The sequence below is a fragment of the Pezoporus flaviventris genome, unplaced genomic scaffold (assembly GCF_033815535.1).
Source record: "Pezoporus flaviventris isolate CSIRO_AGI_PZ_B2104156 unplaced genomic scaffold, CSIRO_AGI_Pfla_v1 ptg000072l, whole genome shotgun sequence".
Lineage (NCBI taxonomy): Eukaryota > Metazoa > Chordata > Aves > Psittaciformes > Psittacidae > Pezoporus > Pezoporus flaviventris.
The window spans coordinates 727,542-751,092 of NW_026892620.1; the positions used below are offsets into that span (position 1 = coordinate 727,542).

Sequence of the window (23,551 nt, forward strand, 5' to 3'; positions counted from 1 at the left end):
GTGGCTCTTCAGTGTTATGGTGATTCTGTATTACCTCAGATGCACTTTTTTTTGTTTGTTTGGCATAGGTTTTAACGTTTCTAGATTGCTTTATCTGTTGCTGTCATCCCTTTGGACCATTCAGTGAGTCAGTCCCTTTGCATGAGCCAGTTTGGTGTGGGCTCCTGAGTGTGCCAGGGGCAGACCAAATCTCCTGGCCATGTATGTCCCATAGCATAAGGAGAAGCCCCTGCTTCTGGGGGCAGCCACTTTGGTCTGTCTGTCCCAGCTGCTATAGGGGTAAGCACACTTTGCCTGTACTATACGTTGGTGAAATGCAAGGCAGCTACAGATCTCCCATGTCTGTGTTATCTCAGTGCTGAGCCGAGGGCAGAGGCTGGTACTCACAGCTGAGTGCAGTGCCTGCTCAGCTCTTGCACTGGAGTTGGCTTTGTTCTGCCAACTCGGTTGGGAAGCTCACACTCTTGGTTTTTTGTAGCCTTTGTCCCTGCTGCATATGTTTGTAGCTATAGGGAAGACAGAGATAGCTCCCACATGGAAAAGATAGAAGTACATTAGGAACTCTCTTTCTAAAACCAAACTGTTAATGTAAACTGAATGATAGCTGTGTGTAATACACCTTTAATTTTCTCCTGGACACTGATGCTAGAAAATCCACAGTGAGGAAAGAAGGTCAGAATAAAACATGAGTTTTATATGATGGATGTGACACCATGAGCTGCTTGTTTAGTTACATGGGAATGTGTTCACTGTGTAAATCAAATTGCAGCTAAAAGCCCTTTAGCTAAATCCAGCAGTAGAATTCCTGCAGCTAAGAGGATTACAGCATTCCTTGAGTCCTCAGTAAAACTTCAGTGATATTAGCAGCAGTAGCAGTTATGCTTCAAGGGCAGTGTACAAAGACATAGGTTTTGTATGTAAAGCATAGCTTCACCTCACCTTGAGGCATTAAGACAGCTATTCCCATTTCAATAACAAAAATTCCCAATAACGCCAGACTTCAGCTGGTAAAATATTCTTCCCATGGACTTCAATTCCTAAACTTAATAGTGACATTAAAATAATTAACTTTACAGCCCCTTGTGCAATTTTATAGCTTCCTCCTTCTGTATTTGTTCCTATTAACTCATTATGTGTCCACAATTGAGCAAAGTGCTCATGTGCATGCTTAAATCTCAGTTCAGTCAGTGAACATGTAAGTGTAGATGCTTGGTAGAGTCAGGACCCATTGGATTCTAAGATGACCTGGAGCAGATGTTTCTGTTTAGTCTGTGTTTCCACAGAGACTAGACATCTCTTCACTGTTCATTCTTGTTTTGAACTTAGCCACTTAAATGCTTATAAAGAAGGCATCTTTTTTTTAAGCCAGTGGCCTCTCTTCTCCCATGATTGTCTGTTTTAAACAACAAAGTATTTAATCTATTTTAGTATTAATCCAGAAAGCATCAGCCCACACTGAAAAAAAAAGCTTCCATTTCCTACAGCTTTTTAGAGCTTTTCATGCTTTGGAGTGTTTTCTGGGAGCTTTTTTCTCTTGCTTTTGTTTGAGGACAGAATCCACAGAGATGGAAGAGGAAAAGGTTCATCATGACTGACATTTGAGTCACTGCTTAGTTTGAGACACTCCTGGGTTTGATAGAGGGTTATTCATACCAATAAATGGAGAGCATTTCAGATTTTGTTTTGTTAGAAACACGACAGAGGAGACTGTCTTACTTGACGAGTTCATGAAGGAGGAAGAATGATCTTTTCCCATCTTTTTCTCTATTGGAGTTTTTGCATTAAAAGGTCTATCTCCCTCCTGTTCATTTTAAGAAACTGTAGTAGACTATATGTTCAAAGATTGGCAGACTTCCCTCAGATGATTATGAATATTTCGTCTCTGGTTTTGGTAGTACTTTTGAATATTTGATCATGTCAAAACAAGTACTTATAACTGACACATTAAAGAGGTTGGCAACAAACACTGCTGCACATAAATAGCTTTCTCTTTACTTCTGAAGAAGTTATGAAGTAGTGAAGAAAATATGGGTATTTGAGTGTGAAATTTACAAAGACAGATCCAGGAATCAGCTGTGATAAAAAAGCACTTTGCACCCTGTTTTCCTCTTGCTTGTTTAGAGTGGACTAGGTAAAGAATGACGACAGAATCCACTGTTCGGATGAGCAGAGTATAATAATTGACATTATTTTCCATCTTAATAAATAGCTGGGGAAAGAGAAACTGTTTTGAAAGACAAAATGCATAAACAGCACCCCACCCCCCCACCCTCCGTTTTTTCAGATGCTTTGATGTACGTGTCCCCTACTTGAGGTGTCTCTGGATGCTGGATTCTTACTGTATAGTCTCTCCATCTAGTGGTTAGATGGATGGGATGCTGCATATTCTTCATAACTTTTCAAGATTGTCATAGCTGAAAATGACTGGGAGCTGTTGAAATAGGAAGGAAATGTTCTGTGAGAGAAAGCACATGGCCACATTAAGTAAGGAGGAGACGTGAGGGTAAATGCCAAAAACAAAACAGGAATTCAGTGAAAACAATCAGGTTAAATCTTCATCACTGAAGCTTCCCCTTCCTGATAGCTAACTTCAGGCCAAATCCCTTGCCTTGTAGATAATAAAACCCCCAAGCTTGTCAATGGGTGGTGGGAATATGCACAGTTGTACATGTTAGTGCCTTATGGGGGGACCTAGATACATGCCTCTGGCAGCATGGACCTTGTAGTTACCTGCAAGATTCAGTAACACAGCCTCTGTACAACCATCCAGCAGGACTTCCCTGATACCTGTGCCTTCTTCTGAGCAGGTGAAGTGCCACCAGTACTCCCATGGCCCCACAGCTTAAAACCAGCTGGATCCAGAGGGAGTTGAGCTACACTAGGTCAAACCTTTGGCTCAGGAGCACAGGAGTGGGTAGGTTGTACCCTTGATCAGAGCACTGCCTAGGGCTGTTCCCCCATATGGAGCCACAAGGTGGCTAAGGGAAGTATTAAAAGTGGTAAATCCCCCAAGGGAGGCAAGAAGTTGCTGTCCTCTTTTGCCTGGGCTGTAAAGTCCCAGTGTTTAGCCTGAAAAAAAGGCCCATGGAGCTGTGGTTGCCACCTGATTGCTCCCTCCAGCAACAGGCTACCTGGACCAGTTGACTTGGCAAGCAGTGAGGTCTGGATCAACCTCTGCATGTCAGAATTGGGTAAGCCATAACCTATTACCCTAAAATCATTTCATATGGTCCATAGCAATATTATTATTCTTTCCCATACCATTGTACAACAGTGTTCATGTATTGTGTTCAATGGCTCAATGCCTGGCTGGAGACCAGTAACGAGTGGTGTCCCTCAGGGATAGGTGTTGGGACCGATCATGTTCAACATCTTTGTCACTGACATGGACAGTGGGATTGAGTGCGCCCTCAGCAAGTTTGCCGATGACACCACGCTGTGTGGTTCGGTTGATACCCTGGAGGGAAGGAATGCCATCCAGAGGGACCTCGACACGCTTGTGAGGTGGGCTGATGCCAACCTTATGAAGTTTAACCATGCCAAATGCAAGGTTCTACCTTGTCAGAGCAATCCCAGGCACAGCTACAGGCTGGGCAGAGAAGAGATTCAAAGCAGCTCTGTGGAGAAGGACTTGGGGTGTTGGTTGATGAGAAACTGCATGTGGGATCCTGGATTCTTCAGTCAGAGAAAATTCCCATAAAAAAATTCAGTTCAAATAAGCAATACAGGATTGGACTATTATCCATTATTTAGCCTTTTCAAGCTAAAGTAATTATGAGATAAGTTCTGTTCTTGAAATAATTAAAAAAAAAATAGTCCCAGTGCTTTCAGAGCGGATTTTGTAATTGCCTTTTTGCAGAAAATCATACAAGACAGGAAAAATACTTGATATTTTTGGCAGGCTGAGTTTCTGTGCATTTTATTCACTTTCAATAGGAACATTTCTAATGAAACTCCAGATAGAGCCAAGCACTCTAGAATGCTAGAATCACAATTAACTAAAACCAAACAGCATCGCTATATTATTTTGCCTTCCATATGTACTTATACAGTTACTCTATATGTTTTTAACACAGAGATACACAAACACATACGTTATGGAAAAATCATCGCACCACAAAGATGTAGGTAAAGCTCTGACTATTTCCACTGCATTAGCATGTGCAAGTTGTGTGCCAGGCAACAGGAGATGACATTTGACTTGGGTGATTAGTGGCTTCCACTTTTAACTGTGTTCTGTTCATTTACAGAGTTGTGCACATCAGTGTTCTCCTGCATCAGCTTAAAGCCATACTTTCAAACTTTTCTGTTGTTTTTGTTGGGCAAAGCATTCCAGTGACCTGCCTTTTTGCTTATTTATGTTTATAGCTCTACAGGGGCTTCATTGGTGTGGGTGTTATTTACTCTCAAGTACCACATTCGGGAGGCAAAAAGACCTTAAAGAGGATATAAATTACATTTGGCTGAGTACAAGATTCAGTCTATAAGTTTTAAACATTTGAATACTTCCTGAAATCCTGCTGGCACATCTGGGTTTGCTAAACACACACTGGGGGAAAATTGAGGAATTGACCATGACCTCTGGAGGCCAGTGTGCAGAGGCTCCATCTAGAGTCAGTGGAGAGAGACTGGCTCCAAAATTAGCTTTTTTTCACAGTTTGCTTAATTTTGCTGGCTGCAAAGATGCTTAGGGAGACCAACCTTGCTATTCTGCAGTTAATCTTTCTGAATGTTTACTAAGCACTGTTTTTCATACTCCCTATAAAATGAGGCTAAGCACCCAAACCTGATCTGGGCCCCACCCAATCTTGTGCTGACTTCCATGGGCTTTGGGTCAAATTTAATGGCCATCTCACAGAGCTACTGCAAAAACCCCCAGCACAATGGCTGAACTATGTCAGTATTTGTCACGCTTTCTTAAGATTATAAATAACAGGGTTTGATGATTATCAGGAGAGAGGCCCTTGTATCAAAATGGTAAAGTACCAAAGAAATAATCTAGAATGGATGAATCCTACCACTTAAAACTTTATTTGTTAACTTCTGGGTTTCTGTTTGTTTTGCTTGTGCAACTAAAATGTTGATTATCTGTCATTGCTGATCCAAGAGCAATAGTTCCAGGTTCATAAAGTAATCAACCCAACAGCTCAGATTCTTAAATTCTATCTTTTATTTACCTTCCCTAGGTTGGAAAAATCCACAAGAATGCTGCCCGCAAAAGAGAATACCATGTACTGTTCATGGTGATCACTACAGTTATCTGTTACCTGGTGTGTTGGATTCCCTATGGAGTTATAGCATTACTTGCAACATTTGGTAAACCAGGTGTGGTGACTCCAGTTGCAAGCGTCATACCTTCCATCCTAGCAAAAAGCAGTACTGTTTGCAATCCCATTATCTACATCCTTATGAATAAGCAGGTAAGACACATATTATTTTTAAATTCTATTTTCTTTAGGGTCTTTCAGGTATTATTGACTGCTGTGACATATAGATGTCTTTACGAGGACATTCAAGGCTTGTCCAGATGATATTACTAGAGTCTTGAGGTGTAGTTGTTTACAGTCAACAATATTATTGCTAGATAGGAAGAACAGATAAATATTTGCTTACTGAAATTACTGTGTTCTTCTGAGGGCACACTGGGTGTCAATTTGTATGCTGCAGAGCGAGTTGACAAAGGTACTGGAGTCTGTTTACAAGAAGAATACTCAAACATGGTGGGGGTGAGGGGGAAGAGGTGCAATAAGAAGAATGGATTTCATTACCTTGGAAACAATATGAAGGAGGAAAACATTTGCAAACACCATTTTCACGACAGATGCCCTTGAAAATATTGCAATTATACTTTCTCTGGACATCCATATGCTTCCTGTTAAATTCCTAGTTCAGCTACATAACAAAATAGATTATGAATTTTGTCTCATGAGGACCAAAGCCAATTCTACCACTTCTAAAATGCCTAGATCCAGTTACAGCCCCTTGTTTCTGTAAATGGCATTTTCAGTACACAAAAGTGAAATTCCTAATGTGTCTGTGTTGACTCTAAAGTTTGATAATGGCAGATCCGAAAGTTTTAAAAGTGTTTTGCAGTTAAGAAATTTGGAAAATATGTATGGTTTATGAAATAGCCTTGTCTCTCTTGTTACATCTTAGATGTTATTCTTAATTTCCTTTCTTCATTATGTCCATTGCACTATTATAAAGCCAATAACCCCCCTTTACCCTTTCTTGCTCAGTGTATGATGGAGCCTACCCCTTAGAATTTATCAACAGCAGCACTGTATTATTATGGAGTTGAGACAAGGGATATGTTGAATTTACCAGCCAAATAAATTCCAATTTTGCTGCAGCCCAAGATCATTCTTGGTCTGGTTCATCTAACCTAAAGTTCTTAAACAAGGAATGAGTTTCCTTCTGGAGTTTGAGAGAAAGCTCTCAGGCAAGCCATAAAACCTTCCTGAAATCAGAAGAAAAAAGTACTGTTGCCTTCCTCAAGACCAGGGCTTCATTTCCAAAGCGTAGTTTGAGCTGACATTGAAAAATATCAAGAACTCCATTTGAAAAGTGCTAAAGCGAAAGCAGGATAGGAATCTTTTCTCCCTTCCCTTACCTTTTATGATTCTTATGGAAACGTCTCAACAGCAGCATCTGTCTTGCTTCTCTATTCTCTGGGCGGTTTGGCTGAGGTCCTTGGCTCCCATGACATCATCTGACTGTGCTGCCATCACTGGAGCAGGCTGTAACAGTGGTCACAAATACATTTTGGCACTGTATTTACACACAGAGCACATCCTAAATAGCAAAAGTATGGAATGCAGGGTAAAGATATGAGTCTTAAAACACACGAACTCAGTACAGAGCCTTGGGTACCTCCATATGTCTTGAGAACAAAATCACATGCACAATTACCTGTGCTGACAACCTGGCATCCACAAATATACACACAATTAAGGCTGGTTTTATATTCTCAAAGTGCTCCAAGCAGTTATTGAGAACTGTGCATTCTGCAGCATCAAAGGCTTGTGAGGCAGTCATGCTGCTATGGGTGTGCTGAGGCAAAAAGAAAAGGCTTACTGTTGAGGAAAAGTTGATTAGCAGCAATAAAACCAGGGTGCTTGCACATCACAGGAATGTAGTAAGCTGTCTAAAATCACTCCTTGCAGTAGCTGCCTCTTTCAGCTACAAAAGAAACACTTCTGAATGCTTAACTTCTTTTGTTCGTATGAGGTGTACTTTTGATCAAGTTTATCATGTCTTATAAGGAAAGATCATTGTGGGATGATATGTCTGCAAGGGGAAGATCTGTTAGGACAGTTTTGAGGCAAGGCAGGCTGTTTCTTAGCCACAGGAACTGAAAAGGCAGTGCAACAATTCAGGAGCACCATGGCAAGGAGCTGGAAGTGGTTTCTTACATATCCTTCCTTAATCTTCAGTCACATGCAAGACCGATGCATTAGATTTCATTCTTGGAACACTGAGAATGTTTCATTTGTTTCCCGCTGCCTACTGCTACACAGCTGTCACCATTTAACAAAGAAATGCAAGGGACAAAGTCAAATTGGTCTTGGAGGGTTGATCATTAGTTGCCAGCTGGAAGTCACTGTATGGGTTGTTTTGTTTTTTTACATAGTTAGCTTCCTTATTGTTGCCAAAATCTAAACAAAAATCACTCCTGAAAAGTCAGATTTGGCATAAACACTTTTCATGGTAATTAAACCCAAAATAAGCAATAGCTAATGCCTAGCATGAATCCACAGCTCTTATCTGCTATGCCGTTGCATATTAGCAGTAAAAATAATTGGGTTTACTTGACACTGGGAAATGAGCTTCGCTCAAAAAGGGTGAAATACATCCCTTCCTCTAGTTCCCCTTCTTTTCAGAACAGGAACAATAGTAACACCTTCCTCCGATGCATCACTGTTGTTCACAGCACCTCAGCTACTCTGTAGTTGTTCTCATTCTTTTTTGTAAGCTTAACACCTCAGGAAAAGCTGTCTTCTTCCCAGCACTCAGCTTTTCTCGGCTTCATGCTTAGCTGAGAATTGTCACAGGAGGCTGGTTCCTCCCAGCACAGAAATTATCTGGCCTGCATTTTTCACAGTCCTCTCTTTCCAGATGTGAGACACCACAGGAGGCTATTTACTCCTGCATCTTACAAGTACACCAAGAACATATGGCTTAATTTTTAGTTCTCTATGCATAAGCTAACTTTTTTGCTTTGGGACATGCCTTGAAGATTGCAAAATGGCATTGGTTGACTGCAGCTGTGGTGATAGCTTCCAGCTATTATAAATCAATGTGTAACATCAGTGAACCGTCAACCTTAAAACTCATCCTGCAGAGCATACCTTTAAATTAACTCTCAGGCAGGCTCTCAGTCACTTGCATAGTCCTGGAACCCCAGAAAAAAAAGGTTTTGCCTTTGCAGTTGCTTTCTGCACTGACCTGAGGTGATAAAGCACTGAGGAAAATGGTGAATTTCTTTGGAGCTGTAGGGACTCCCTCAGGTGGGATGGCATGGGGCACACTGCTCTCCTTCCACTCTGCTCCAGGAGGAGAGAGATGCAGTGTTTAAGATGGGCAGGTAACATCACACCAGGCAGATATTAAGCTTCATTTACAAAGCTGTAAAGCACTAAATTGGCTGAGACCAAATGGTGCTTGGGGAGAAGCTGGAGGAGACAACAGAAAGCACCTTACATTTTCTCTGTCCCCTCGTTATGAATGGCCCTTTTGCCCTTTGGCAGCATGGCTATGTATGCCTGGGGCAGCTCTCCCTGCAGGGCAGACCCCCAGAAATGCAGCACATAGCCAAGTACACAGCCAAGCTGGGCAGCATCAGCATGCTCAGGCTCTCAATGCATTGGTCCTTTATAGTTGTTACACAGTTAATGTGGTTATGCAGATTTTTTGTTTCATCTTCTTTTACCTCTCAGTGTTTTTTATTCCCATCACAACTCCCTGTCAGGTTTGCATCGTCTCTCTTCAAACTGCCACGTGTGCAGCCACCACAAACAGATTTTTAGTGACAGCTTCAACTACCTGCCTCTGACTAAAGCAGTGCTGACAGAAACCTGCTCTTTCACATGTTGCATGCAAGCAGGTATTAAGCATTCACTCAAGAGATATGCAGCTTCTCTGTAGCCCATGGACTTGCAGTTTTGATGATCACTGGGAGCATCTTGCTTTCATGTATTCCATAGAATGGCACAGGAACCCTGACACGGAAGATCTGGCTGGCTGGTGTAACTGTACGTGAAGATGTACTGCACTGACAATCAGTGGATAAATAGCTGGATAAAATAATGGTGCAACAGCTGTTGAGGTTAACCTTATGTATCAGAAGTTAATTTTTTATTGATACAGAAGTCAAGATGTGAATAATGAGTGCTTGAGAGGGTATGGTTATGGATGAGAATGAGTGAATCTGCACTCACGATTTCTCATAATTTAAAACAAACACTCAGAGAAAACAGGAATTTGCTGCATTGCTACTGACAGCCAAATTTAAGTCAAGTTAAACCTGTGTCATGGTTTAAGTCCAGTCTGTCAATTCAGCCATGCAGTCCTCGCTCAATCCCCACCCCACCTTCCTCCTCCCACTCCCGGAGGGATGGTGAGAAGAATCGAAAGAATGCAACTCCCACGGGTTGAGATAAGAACAGTTCAGTAACTAAGGCATAACACAAATCACTACTGCTGCCACCAGTGATAATAATGATAAAGGAAATAACAAGGGAAGAGAATACAACCGCTCACCACCCGCCGACCGATACCCAGCACGACCGAGCCATGGTCTAGCCCTTCTGGGTAACTGCCCCCCAGTTCTACATCCTGGGCAGGACATGCTGTGGTATGGAATACCTCTTTGGTCAGTTTGGGTCAGGTGTCCTGTCTTTGCTTCCTCCCGGCTTCCCCTCCTCCCTGGCAGACCATGAGACTCAGGAAGTGCTTGGTCAGACTAAACATTACTGAGCAGCAACTACAAACATTGGTGTTATCAGCGCTGTTCCCAGGCTGAAAGTCAAAACCACAGCATTGCACCAGCTACTAAGAAGGAGAAAAATGACTGCTACTCCTGAACCCAGGACAACCTGTAGTACTCAAAGATCCACAGAACCAAACATTTGGAAAACACTGATCAGATTATAAATCACAACCTTAAAATAGCCTTGCTCTACTGGAGCATGTGGGCTCCAACTAATTACTTCCACACATTTAGTCATCCAGGTAACTCACCTAAAGCTCCCTGGACTACTGGAACTCAGGCTAGCCCATCTAATACTGTTTTGCATATTACATTTGGCAAAAAAGTCCACCCAAACCTTGTTATCAGAATGTGGAATTTCTGGTGTCAGAAAATGCCTGTGAGGAAAAGTAAGGAGGAAGAGTGTGAGGGAAGGGATACATTAGATGTGAGTAGAAGCCTCTGATGAATAGTTTGATTTCTACTCTCTGTCTTCTTGTATTAAAATCACTGCACTCGTAAAAATAGAAGCTGATCCTGTCATTTCCCCCAAGGATTTGGAGAAGTGATGCTGAGAAGAATACACACACTTACTTGAAAATAATTAATACGGTGACCTTTCCAAATTTATCATGTACTGGGTGGGGGGGAGGTGTTGGGTGAGGGAGAAATTAAATAGAATGATTTAATAGAACAATTAAAGCCAACTACAAAGGCTTTTTCTTCTGGTGGACAATGAGATTTGAATGATAATAATGTACTTAAAGAATGTTCCTCAACGAGACCTGGACCCAATGTGTGTGAAACTGTGCTTCTCACGAGTGAGCACTTACACAGGCACACAGTCCTGTTGCTGCAGTAGGACTGCTCAGACATGGAATTGTCTTCAGAGTTTTCTTCATTGTTTGTGCATACAAGGTATAATAGCCATCTGGGCCCAAGCTGAGAGCCTGTACAGACAGACTGTGAAGAAGCAAGGGAGCAGTGTTGGAGTCTGATGTGTGATAAACAGGAGTTAACCCAGCAGGGATGTGGAATTTTCCCAGCAGGTTAGAACTGCGAGAGAAAGGAAAGGCATTTTCATACTGTTTTGCTGCATTAGGATGCCTGATAAGGCACCATCCAGAGAACTGATGCTGACTGAGATCACACATCAGACACCTCCCATGCACACTGTGGTTGCAGCGGTCCCTTGGAAGCTTGTACCACCACCGTTCTATGCCTTTCACCTGGCCGCTCACTGCCTGGACCAGCTCCCTCTTCCAGGGCCTGCAGGGAATCTCCCTGCTGCCAGACCAGGAACAAAGAGTCCTTCTTTCTTTAATGATAATGTGTGCCTTGTGTATTCAGTTTTCTAGCAACCCTGCAAACCTTTCATTACTTCTCAATCTTACCTTATGCACTGAGTAGGAAGAAATGCATAAGCACTTTGGGAAACAGAGCTACATATGATAGTCATAACCCTCCTACCCCCCCCCAAAAATGTAACACTTCCCAACTGGCTGTATTTTCACAGTAATTTTTTCATGTGGTGTTGTGCAGCTTTCATTATTTCTAGCAAAAGCTAATGTTTCATTTTTAAAGTTGAAGGAATATGTAGATAATGCTGTTATTATTTTTTGTTAAAGCTGCTCATTTTCCCACTTGGAAAACTAACCATAGAATCATAGAATACTTAGGGTTGGAAAGGACCTTAAGATCATCCAGTTCCAAGCCCCCAGACATTGGCAGGGATACCTCCCACTAAACTGTGCCACCCAAGGTTCTGTCCAACCTGGCCTTGAACACCACCAGGGATGGAGCATTCACAACTTCCCTGGGCAACCTGCTACCAGTGCGTCACCACACTTACAGTAAAGAACTTCCTCCTTATATCCAATCTAAACTTCCCCTGTTTAAGTTTTAAGCCATTACCCCATGTCCTGTCACTACAGTTCCTAACAAAGAGTCTGGCTCCAGCACCCTTAAACCCCCCCTTCAGATACTGAAAGGCTGCTATGAGGTCTCCACACAGCCTTCTCTTCTCCAGGATGAACAGCCCCAACTTTCTCAGGCTATCTTCACACGGGAGGTGCTCCAGTCTCCTGATCATCCTCGTGGCCCTCCTCTGGACTTGTTCCAACAGTTCCATGTCCTTTTTATGTTGAGGACACCAGAACTGCACACAGTGAGGTCTCACGAGAGTAGAGGGGCAGGATCACCTCCTTTGACCTGCTGGTCACGCTCCTTTTGATGCAGCCCAGGATATGATTGGCTTTCTGGGCTGTGAGTGCACACTGAAGCTGGCTCATGTTCATTGTCTTATCAGCCAACACCCCCAAGTCCTTCTCTGCAGGGCTGCTCTGAATGTCTTCTCTGCCCAACCTTTAGCTGTGCCTGGATTGCTCCGACCCAGGTGTAGGACCTTGCTCTTGGCATGGTTAAACTTCATAAGGTTGGCGTCAGCCCACCTCACAAGCATGTCAAGGTCCCTCTGGATGGCATTCCTTCCCTCCAGGGTATCAACCGAACCACACAGCTTGGTGTCATCGGCAAACTTGCTGAGGGTGCACTCAATCCCACTGTCCAGGTTGTGGATTGGCTAAGGAACGGCAGACATTTCGTGACCAACCCAGATGTCTTCACCTTAGGAGATGACAGTTATGAAGAATACAGTTAAACAATGAATATGTGAGCCATCCCAGCTGTTTGGTCTTAGCCAAACTCTGAGTTAAGTTGTAAGGCCTGAACTCAAGTTACCCAGGCTGCAAGGCGTAACCTTAGGTTACTAAAGGACAGCTACGTGCAGTAGAACAAGGAACTTGGCGTTTGCTCAAGGTTAACAAGATGTAGAAGCAGGATGGGGAAACTGTAAGATGTGTGCAATAAGTAACAAATGAACAAATTTTCAGCTAGCCTGCTATCTGCTTTGAAAATGTGTGGACAGCGCTTTTGGGCCAATCAGAATCTATATTGGTTACATCAGTTAGTCTTATAAACTATAAAAACTGTTGATGTGTGTGAATAAATTTGGCAATCGCTTGATCACATTGATCGTCTCTGCGTTGTCCGTGACTCCCGCGTCAACACCATGTCATCGACAAAGATGAGGACTTAAAATGTCCTAATGAGGACATAAAACTACAGATCTTGAAAGATAGTATTCAATGCAGGGAAAATTGTGTCAAGCCTCGTTTTAATGACCAAATTGGAACGCGCCTATTAAGTTCTGAAAAGAGACCTTGTTAGTTTAGTTCATGACCTTCTAGAGGTTCGTAGGTTTACAATCAGATTTATTATCAAAAGTTGTTATAATTTTTCATTGAGTGTATGTAGATGTCAATACTTATGATCTGTTTTTTCATCTTTTCACTGGTAGCTAGACTGACTTTGAGTAAATAATAGTCAACATAAAGAAGTGATGCATTACCTTCTCAGTCATCTGGAAATGGAAAGATTTTTTGTCTAAATTGAATTGCACACCCAAGTTCTTAAGTTGAAAATGGGCTAAGCCAAAATAATCTCTTAGTGCAGAATACTCTACACTAAGTACACTACTGTAATACAGTTCAGAAATGTTTTGACTTTTTTTTTCCCCAGCATGCAGTGTTATGACTTTTTAAAGTTGAGGGGCAAGGAGAAGAAAGGTCTCAAGGGCACTTTTACTGCTGTCAGAAGGTATAACTGTGTTTCATAGAGTGAGTTCAGAATTACTGCAGGAATTTCTCTTGTGGCTCACAACAGAAAGATTGATTCAGGTAAATAACCTGGACATTTAACTAGGGTCCCAAGCAGCCCCAGCCAGCCTGCATGATGCCCCAGGCTACATCCTTGGTGCAGCCTGTCCGAGTATGTTGACATGAGCTTAGCCTTGGCCTGCCTGCCACGTGGATGCTGTCAGGGGACTGAACTGGCTTTAACATTACAGAAGTATTTAGAACTTGCTTCTTTAGACCCAGGGAAAAAGTAGGAAACAGGCAGCCAGACCACTTTTCAAGCAAGCAAAATATTAAATAAAATTGGAAACCAGTACACATGAATGAACACAAACACAGGATAAGCACATATTTTTTAGACTATATAATGACTATGGCTAAGGAATGCAGCAGTGGAAATGACATCCATTTAAAAGTTCTTTCCTTCTGGAAGTCACAGAAAGTGAAGGACAGCAGTATCTCTTCATATATGATTTTAAACGGCATCTAATATGTTGATGTCTCTTCCTAAATTGCCCTTGTAGTAGCACTGGGGAAACATAGGGCTTCACAGAAGTTGGAAGAGACCTCCGCATTAGACAGGAGAAATGAACGGGTAGGGTGAAACATGCAATGAGCTATGTTTGTAGCAAAGACAATGGGATCCTTTCATAGTCCATATCCACCCTGCAAAATAAAGCAGGCATTTCTGAAATGAGGAGAAAAGAGAAGGCTCCAAAGAGAGTGAAGATGAGGTCAAATTTGAAGTGACAAGCAGTGCAGAAAGAGAGAAGGATGATCCCTCAAGGGTCAGTACTGGGACCAATACTGTTTGATATTTTCATAAAAAACACAGCAGGATTGAGTGTACTGTCAGATGAGACCAAACTGAATGATGCCATTGATATGCTTGAGGGAAGTAATGCCATCTGGAGGGACCTTCACATGCTTGAGGAGTGGGCCTGTGTGAATGATACAAAGTTCAACAAGACCAAGCGCAAGGTCCTGCACCTGGGTTGGGGCAATCATCCAGCTCAACATAGAATGAGGAAAAAAATAGACTGAGAACAGCCCTGCAGAGAAAGGACTTGGGGGTACTGGTGAATGAAAAGCTCCACATGAGCCAGCAGTGTGTGCTTGCAGCCCAGAAAGCCAACTGTATCCTGGGCTGTATAACAAAAACTATGGCCAACAGGTTGAGGGAGGTGATTCTCCCCTTCCACTCCACTCTTGTGAGTCCCTTCCAACCCATTCTATCATTCTGTAATATAGGAAGTAATCTTGTCATATAACATACTTACTAGGTCTTTTGTTGTCTCTTCCACATGTTCTGAAAACCTGGATGACAACCTGTTTCTTCAGAGGTTTAAGTTTTCAGTGTAATTTAGAATAAGCCCCTAGGCGTGATGCAGCTGAGTATTTTGATGTATTTAATCGAGTCAACTTTCAAAACAAAAATATAGTTGAATCTTAAGAGGTCACATCCACCCTAGCACATTTTCATTGAGATTAGCTTAGGAAAAACAGACCATTGCCTCAGCTGTTTCCCGACAACCTTGCAGGTGATGCTGGTCAATAGGAAGGGTCATAGTCACACTAACCCTGACAGATACAGGGAAACCAGAGTTAACTACAGTGACTGAGTGACAGGAGATTAACATTGCTGCCTGAGAGCTAGAAGGGAAATATCTGTAGGAAAAGATTTGACTTCTAAATAATTGCCGCTCTCCAAAAGGCAATAAAACAACAAACTATTTAAGGATTCAAAGAATTTGTAGGGTTTCACATCTCAACTTTTCTCCAGTAGAGGGAAAACTGGTTCAGTAAAATTGCTTTCACTTGCCTGTTGGGACCAGCCTATAGTTGTGCTGGGAGCTTCAGGACACCATTTACAATCATCTACTTCTCACATAGTTCCACCTGTAACATTAAACCTGCAGGGTAAATTGAGAGATAAATGGAAGTTTCCAGTATTCAGAGCTTTCTACAGAAGCAAGGAATATATAGTATATTCACATCTAAAATAAAAGGTGTTAGGATCCTTAGGAGCAAGATCTCTTGGTATCTTGTTTGTATACACCAGCAGAAACTCAACCAAAGCCATATTTCTTTGCTGTCTTCACATGTACATCTGTCCTCAAGGGACAGTCTGGATGATAAAGAGCTCAGTCACTGCCAAGAGAAATTCAGGAAAAAAAAGGATAAGGTGTCAATGACTGTGCTGTGTCTCACTTGCTATTACTTCAGTGTGATCTAAAAGTTGGGTGAAAGCTCTTGGCATTTTGGTATCTTTTTCTGAACTGATTTCTACATTTGGTGTGGATAGTTAAGGTCCTACAAAGGCTGACAGAATCTACAGGTAGACTGAACTTGTGCTTTTTGTCAAGATAGCATCACCAAGCCACAGTGAATAGATGTTATGAGATCTGTTCTGTTGTAGATTTCTCATTTGCAATGCTGCATAAGGGATCAGACTGAATTTTAGCCAACGGCTTGGTCTGGCTAAGGCCAACTATTAATTTAGTCTCAGAATTCCCCATTTTAGTTATAATGCTTCTGCTTTTCTGTAATATGTCTGCATTTTACAGGTAGGACTTCAACTATGTATTTGCAGCAATTTACCGCTTGAAAGCTGAATGCAGGCATAGGTCAGCTGAAGAGAACAGAATCTCTAGTGCAATGCAGCAGATTCTATAAACAACAGATTTATCTGCTTTATGAGGACAATCAAATTCAACAGATGAAAAAGATTGAAAAAGTAAGTGTAACCCTGGAGGTAACAGAAGCTCTCATTTTCCTCTCCTGTTCAATCACTGAATAATCTCTAGTGACGTTGCAGAGGCGTAATACTACAATTTGATCTAGACCAGGATGGTTTTCTATATTTTTTGTCAGCTGACATTACTTCCTAGAGTTTTGCTGTGTCTATCATGTATATCTTTGCAGTCATGTATCCAGATAACAATTTAAGCAACAATCATTTCAGTTTAGGTGGATTAAGAGAAAAACAAAACAGCGTTTCCTAGTCATAGAATAGTTTTTGGCATTTATGTAGCCTCCTCTAAACGAATACTGTTAATCGATTTAATCCTCAGTATCCTTGTAAAGCAGACAATTATCATCATCCTAATTTCACAGCAGGAGAAATTTGAGGATCAAAGGCTAGATTATTGCTTAAAACTTGTACATGGCAAGTCTAATTCAAATCCACCGAACTTCATTTTATGATGTAATCATGAGGTCCTTCTTCCTTCAGGGCAAAAAAGCTGTTGTACTCAAGGAAATAATGGTTGCCACAGCATGGAAAACACAAAATAAAACTATTCTGGGCCTGTAATTCATTATAATAAATCCCTTTTTGTTATAAACGGCACTATTTAATGCAATTCAGAAATCTGACAGAGTCCAAAGGAAAACAAATCTGAGGTTCCTTGTCTTTTGAAGTACAAGCTGTTGCAGAGATTTGTTCCTCTAATGTTTGGTATAGCAACTGCTTTCAAACCAAGTTTATTTGTAGTCAGTTGATAAACCTTTACTCCTGATTTATCAAAGAGCCCTTCTTCTTTGGTAGTTTCGTACTGGGACACTGCAAACAGTTCACCTTCTGTCTCCATAGTGCTTCACTGAGCTAGTTTATTTCTTTTAATTTCTTCCAGTTACCTAGGCTCTTCATCTTGGCTGATCTCTTCTACCTGGTATTCAGTGATAGGATGTGTGAGAATGGTTCAAAGCTGTATGAGAAGAGTATCAGACTAGATATTAGGAAACATTTCTTTACTGAGAGGGCGGTCATACATTAGAACAGGCTTCCTAGAGAGACGGTTGATGCCTCATGCCTGTCTGTCATTGTTTAAGAAGCATTTGGACAATGCCCTTGATAATACACTTGAATTTTACATCAACCCTGAAATGGTCAGGCAATTGGACTTAGATGATTGTTACAGATCTCTTGCAACTGGAATGACTCAGTTCTGTCCTACCTTGATGATATCAAATCTAAACAAATTGCAAACATCGTAAGTACTACCGCTTGCTATACATAAATCTCATGCTCAAAAGTAGGCAGTGCTGTAGATCTTATGCAAATGCCTGTGACCAAGAATATTCCCAGTTGTCATCACTAATGTGTAGTCATAGCAAAAGCAGTCCTGCGAAGGTCCTATCTTTCATTAGTTGCATTCCCTTGCTTTATAGGCAGTGGGTCACTCTTGTGGCATACGCATGTGGCGGCAAAAGCAGCACTCCAATGAATAATATATTGGCTTCAATGCTCTCCTCTTCTATTTTTCCCCTTATAATAACTTTCAGTTTTGTGAAATTATATATATATAAAAATTAAATAAACCACCAATTATTCAAATTGTAACTCTTTGGTAATCATGCTTGGGACTGTTTATTTCATCTGGGAAACACCTTCTAAGAAGTTCACTGGATGTTAGTAGAAAACAAAAGCTTTAATGCATTAGGTGTTATTTCTTGTTTCTGTCTTGTTTGCAGTGTTCAACTGTCTTGATTGTTGTGTGCAGAGTACTTTATCTATGGCCCTGCTTCAGACATAACTTTATCCCTTTAGGGAAAAAACTTACTCAAGATCACCCAGGGCTTTATAAAACTTCTGTGTATGTTGACTTTAGGCCAATATGAGAGCACTACAAGTAGGTTAACCAAAACCATAGAAAACTTGCCTTCCTTTTCACCTTCACTCCCTTCTCTCTCAGTGATGACCAAGGCAAAACCGAGGGATTTCTATGTGATTTATTAAACAAAAAATAGCCAATTTTGTAGCTTGGACAATTTCCCATTAAGGCATTTTCTTAGTGCAAAATACAGTTTCTGCACCATTAGAAGCCATTAATTTTGCCAATTTTCATGTCTCATTTGAGGCCAGATCTCCATGCCTAAGCCTCTGCATCTTGATTCCTCTAAAAATTGTTTCTTTGATGAAAAATGGTGTCCTTCACCCAGGTAAATTAAGCTCCTTTACCAGGCTGCAACCCCCATGCACCAGTGCAGGAACAGCAGTGGCTCAGCCAGGGGAAGCCATACAGTGTAATGTAACCCAACCCAGAGATTTAGTTTATAGGGGCACGGGCAAGTATGAAGTTGAACTATAATTCCCTGAAGGCATCTACCTATTATTGGATATTTTGACAGTCCAAGGTTTTGTCTGGAGTTTTTTTTTTGCATTTGTTTTGGTTTTGTCTGAGATAAGGAAGTAATTGTAGAAGAATTAAAAATTCTGTCACAACAGATATTCTGATTTCTCATCCCACTTGATTCTGTTGTTACATTACTTACACATAAACCCAAACAACTCCTACTAAAACACAGTTTTATTCAAACCACCCTTAGTAATTTCTAATTCTGTCTTGGGTAAAATCGATACCTAATTGGCTGCAAACCAAGATAAAGCTAAGATAAAAAAGGGGAAAGACTTGGTTCCCATCCTTTATACCTACCACTTATCACACCACAGCTCTCATTGCCTGAAAAGCAGCGCGAGCTCTGTAAAAAAAGCCCTCATCCAGCAGCAGGATGCTTATCTGGCAATTAAAAGGTTCTTCCATCATTCCTATATCAGAGCATCTCCAGCACATCATTCATGCAACTGATGGAAAGATCATTTTGGACAGCAGAAGCTGCAGCAACAGGGCAGGTGGTATAGGAATGTGGGGGAAGGGAGAGCTCATAAGAACCTGTGTTTTAGCCAGAGGCAGAATGAAAGATAGTGCTGAGGAAGACTCAGTAGATGAAATAAATGCCCAAGAGCTGCTGAAGAGTCTTCATGTGTGTGAGTGTTAACAGAACAGTAGACAGTGATCTACTCCCAAGCAAAAAGACCCCAAGTAATTCACAAGGCAAGATAGCCAATGGTATTCTTCTACAAAAATAACCTCATGAAAATAAAGCTTTTGATTTCCTTGTGCAGTGTTCTTGGTCCCAGCCTAAGTGGAACTCTGTAGGGAACATCTGAAAGAACTGTTTTCCCTAACACGCATTACACACATAGCCAAGGATAGGCAGCTCTAAACCCACAGCAAAAATGAACACAATAAAGTCACATTTCTACAAGTATTTATTAATGTACTTTAGCCATAGCAGAATCGGGGCGGGAAATCTATCAGCATAAGTTCATCACAATCAGCTGGAGCCTTTGTTTTAATCCCTGTGGGCTGATCCAGAGTCCATGAGGGAAGAATTGAAAACACAAGAAGAAAATGGGTAGGCAGAACAGCATATTGACTATGACTAAACAAACACATTTTTCAAGTGTCAAAATACCTCTCATTGTTATGCTTTGAACTTTCAGCAAAATGGAAGTTATTTCAAAATGATCTGGAATCACTCATCCCATATTACAGTAGTAATAGACCCTTCATTTCTCCTCATGAAGTAAAATGTTACTGTGGGGACTGATAAATTTGCTGCTGCCTGTCAGTCAGGATCCATCAATCATACAGCAAAGCCCTAAACAATTCTGACTTAATGAAATGGGAATAGGAAATAGAAGAAGGATCCATTTTATTACTATTCACTGAAGCTCTTTGCCTATACTTGTTCCTAACTGCTTTAGAAAACTCATCTTAAGTTTCTCTTAGGTAGGAGGAATTAAATTCACATGTGCCACCCCTTTTGTATTAGTATATGTGTTTGAGAAGCTCATTCTAAGGCCAGGGAAGAGCGTGCGTGAGATAAATATGAAAATTGGTCTTTCTTTCCTACAGTGATAACCCCACTGAAAGCAACAATGATGAACCCAGGACACTATCTTAAACCAGTGTGCATTGAAGACATACAGAGTAGTATTATTAATATAGTACTTTTCATGTGCACAAGCAATCCCTTTGAAGTTCATGCAGCCATGCTGGTTACATCAAAGTATGGGTAAAGAGAAGTTTCTTTCCTCTAACAAAATAACTATCCCCAGTTTATGAATCCCTGCTGCTTTGATCTCTCACTTTGCTAGCTTTGTATGAGAGATCATATTTCATGAGGACTCACTAAAAACTTTTAAATTATCACAGATTATCTGAATAGTAAGCTATATCCATGAAAATATAATAATATTTCTCAGATACTGGTATATGTGCTTTTGTTTCTGCCTTCCCTGCTCTTCTACCATGAAACAGCTTCATTAGTATTATTTTGGTAGCAGCTTATTGAGCAGTTTTCTTCTCACCTCTACTGTTCTTGGGATGCTCCAGCTGCTCATTAAAATGCCTAATGGACTGATAGTTACATTCAGCCCCATGCATTTGTAAAGCCTAAATTAGGTCCATCAAATAGCTTAGAATTTCATTTGGAAACAGAGGGAGGAATATTGTTAGGGAAGGAAAATAATCTTGGTTGATCCAATAAGAAGCTTCAGGAAATCCTCCTTTTTTGAAAAAAAAAAAAAAAAACAACAAAAACCCCCACAAAACCCCAGGCTCAGAAACAGGCTCAGTACAGAACTTTCCCTGCCTTTGCTTCCTGGTCATCTGCCCATACTCCTGTCTTCCTTGTGCTCAGGATACAACATCTTATAGAAGCTCACATGCCCCATGGGCAGCAAAGCTGAGCCTATGGGTAGAGCCGAGGTACTTTTAGCTTGCACAAGAGACACATCTTAAGTTTCTTGCCTTAACTTGCAAAAACTTTTTCCTGCTGTCTCTGTCTTAATCCAAGGTATAGATGCTTTAGATCAAGAATACCACCTAGTCATGAACTTCAGCTTCTGGAGGCATATTCACATTATGCTTCCTTGAACTACTATGAAAATGACTAAACTATGCTTAAAAGACAAAAAAAAAAAATAAATCTAGTTTTATAGAAAACAATCCAGAAATCCCAAAACCTCTTCCATTTCTCCACCCTGAGGGCCACACGTGCACAGGAGACATACCTCTTGCATACAGTAGCAACAGTGTAGGATGGAACAAGTCCACACCACAAGCATCAGCACTTCAGGACTGAAGGCAGATCAACACCACTATTTAGAAGGTAGGCCAGCAAAATACTTTAATCAGGAAGCTCAGTTGCAGTCAGGCATCTGTCTGGGAGTGAGGCAATTAACAGCAGCTGACACAGCCTGGAGTCAGCACTGGTAGCAATTTTCCCCTCTGGCTGCTTCCATAAAATCAAGGCAGCTGTGACGCCTATTGCGTGCCCTGCTGAACCCCTTGAGGTTTCTGGAGTCCTCTCACAAGCGTATAAGAAGTTGTTGCTACAGTAATTATCCCGTATCTGTCAGCATCCTGTAACCAAGAGGTATTTGGTTCGTATTTGTCTATGTGCAGAAACAGGTCACCAGGAGGAAAATGGGTTTTCTTATTTCAGTTATCATACAGACGATTATAAGCAGCACACAGAGGAGGTTGTTCAGAGTGTATCAATGTAACCCTATTAATCTTTTGTCAGTTTAATTTGTGGGATTCATAAGTTTACAAAGAAGCTGAGCACCAGCAGAAGTCAATTGCTTTTTTTAACCCTACCTTAGTTCTTCCCTACCTTAGTTCTTCACTTTAAGGTGACATCCCAGCACACTAAACCTGATGGCAGCAAGATGAGTACCAACAGATGAATTGGGTTCCTCCCCAAATGTGCAGAAAAATTTAAGACACAAATGGCCAAAACCAATTAAGTGACTATTAGGAAAAAGCAGCAGTTCTGCTTTTCTACTTCATATGGTACATCTTTCTAGCTATTTCTTCCTCCTTGCTGTGTTTTCATTATTCCTTGTCTCTCTCCCTTCCTTCCTCTGCACCCCTTTCTTTACTTCTGTAATTTCTAAGAACGCAGCAATGGCTCCCCCTGTGATTTGTCACAACCTACTTGTGCTACCAGTTTTCTGGTGGCTACTCTGCCTCCACTGAAAAAAATCTCACTCTATTACTGCATTGCAGTTAGTTCCCTGACATTTTAATATATTCAGTTAGCATTTCCATCAAGCTTAATAAGCATATACTTAAACAGTAGCATATTTTTGGTAAAAAGAAATAACAGGGCACGCAATTCTAACTTGCCTTGGGTATCAAGGCATGAGGCTCGGGGGTCAGGCTCTACTTAACTTACACAAGGGTGCAGTAATTTCATTGAAGGGCTCTATCTGGAGTAACCTACCACTGTAAGAAAGTTGAATCTAAATGTTAAAAATAAGGAAAGATATATGTATGGAGTGAACATTGCTAGGTTTTGGGGTACAGCAGGTAAATCCATGCTATTAGGATGAAGCAATCAAGTTATCCATTTATTACCCTAGGAAGATCAAGATGCTAGGAGAGCTAGAAGTCCAACCAAACTACAAGTGTTAGTAGACTGTACTGACTGATGAAGAACTCCCACACTAAGTCACTACCTAATCATTACTGCAGGTGCTGTTTCCTGCAGAAGAAGGTGGTGGGTATGATTACAGCAAAAGACTGGCTCCTCTCCGTCCAGCTTTTCTTGTCATAAAATCATAAAATCATTTGGGTTGGGAAGCACTTTTAAAGGTTGGTTGATCCACCCCTGCAATAAGCAGGGATATCCTCAACTAGATCAGGTTGCTAAGAGCCCTCTCCAACCTGACCATGAATGTTTCCAGGGATGGAGTAGCTACCACCTCTTTGGGCAACCTGTTGGAAGTGTTTCACCACTCACATTGTAAAAAATTATTTGCTGTATCTAGCCTAAATCTACCCAAATCTTTTAGTTTAAAACCATTACCCCTTGTCCTGTCACTACAGGCTGTATAAAAAGTCTGACCCCATCTTTCTTGTAAGCCCCATGCAAGTATTGGAAGGCTGCTATAAGGTCTTTCCAGACTCTGCTCTTCTCCAGGCTGAACCACCCTGTCTCAGCCTGTTTTCACAGGAGAGGTGCTCCAGAGTGGCCACCTCTGGGCTCACTCCAACAAATCCATGCCCTTCTTATGCTGGGAGGCCCA

At 41.3% G+C, this 23,551-nt stretch overlaps 1 protein-coding gene and 1 long non-coding RNA gene across 2 annotated transcripts in view; one reads left to right on the plus strand and one right to left on the minus strand.

Moving 5' to 3' along the window:
- LOC133279204 (opsin-3-like) overlaps positions 1 to 23,551 on the plus strand; it is an 81,171-nt gene that overhangs the window by 48,909 nt on the left and 8,711 nt on the right. The window contains exon 3 of the mRNA XM_061472640.1: positions 5,187 to 5,420. Within this exon, the coding sequence (XP_061328624.1) occupies positions 5,187 to 5,420 (234 nt within the window). The remainder of the gene's footprint in view (positions 1 to 5,186; positions 5,421 to 23,551) is intronic.
- LOC133279190 (uncharacterized) lies at positions 16,963 to 21,637 on the minus strand. The gene is made up of 2 exons (XR_009746800.1): positions 21,530 to 21,637; positions 16,963 to 17,375 (listed from the first exon to the last, which is right to left on the minus strand). It is a non-coding gene; the product is annotated as an uncharacterized LOC133279190 (long non-coding RNA).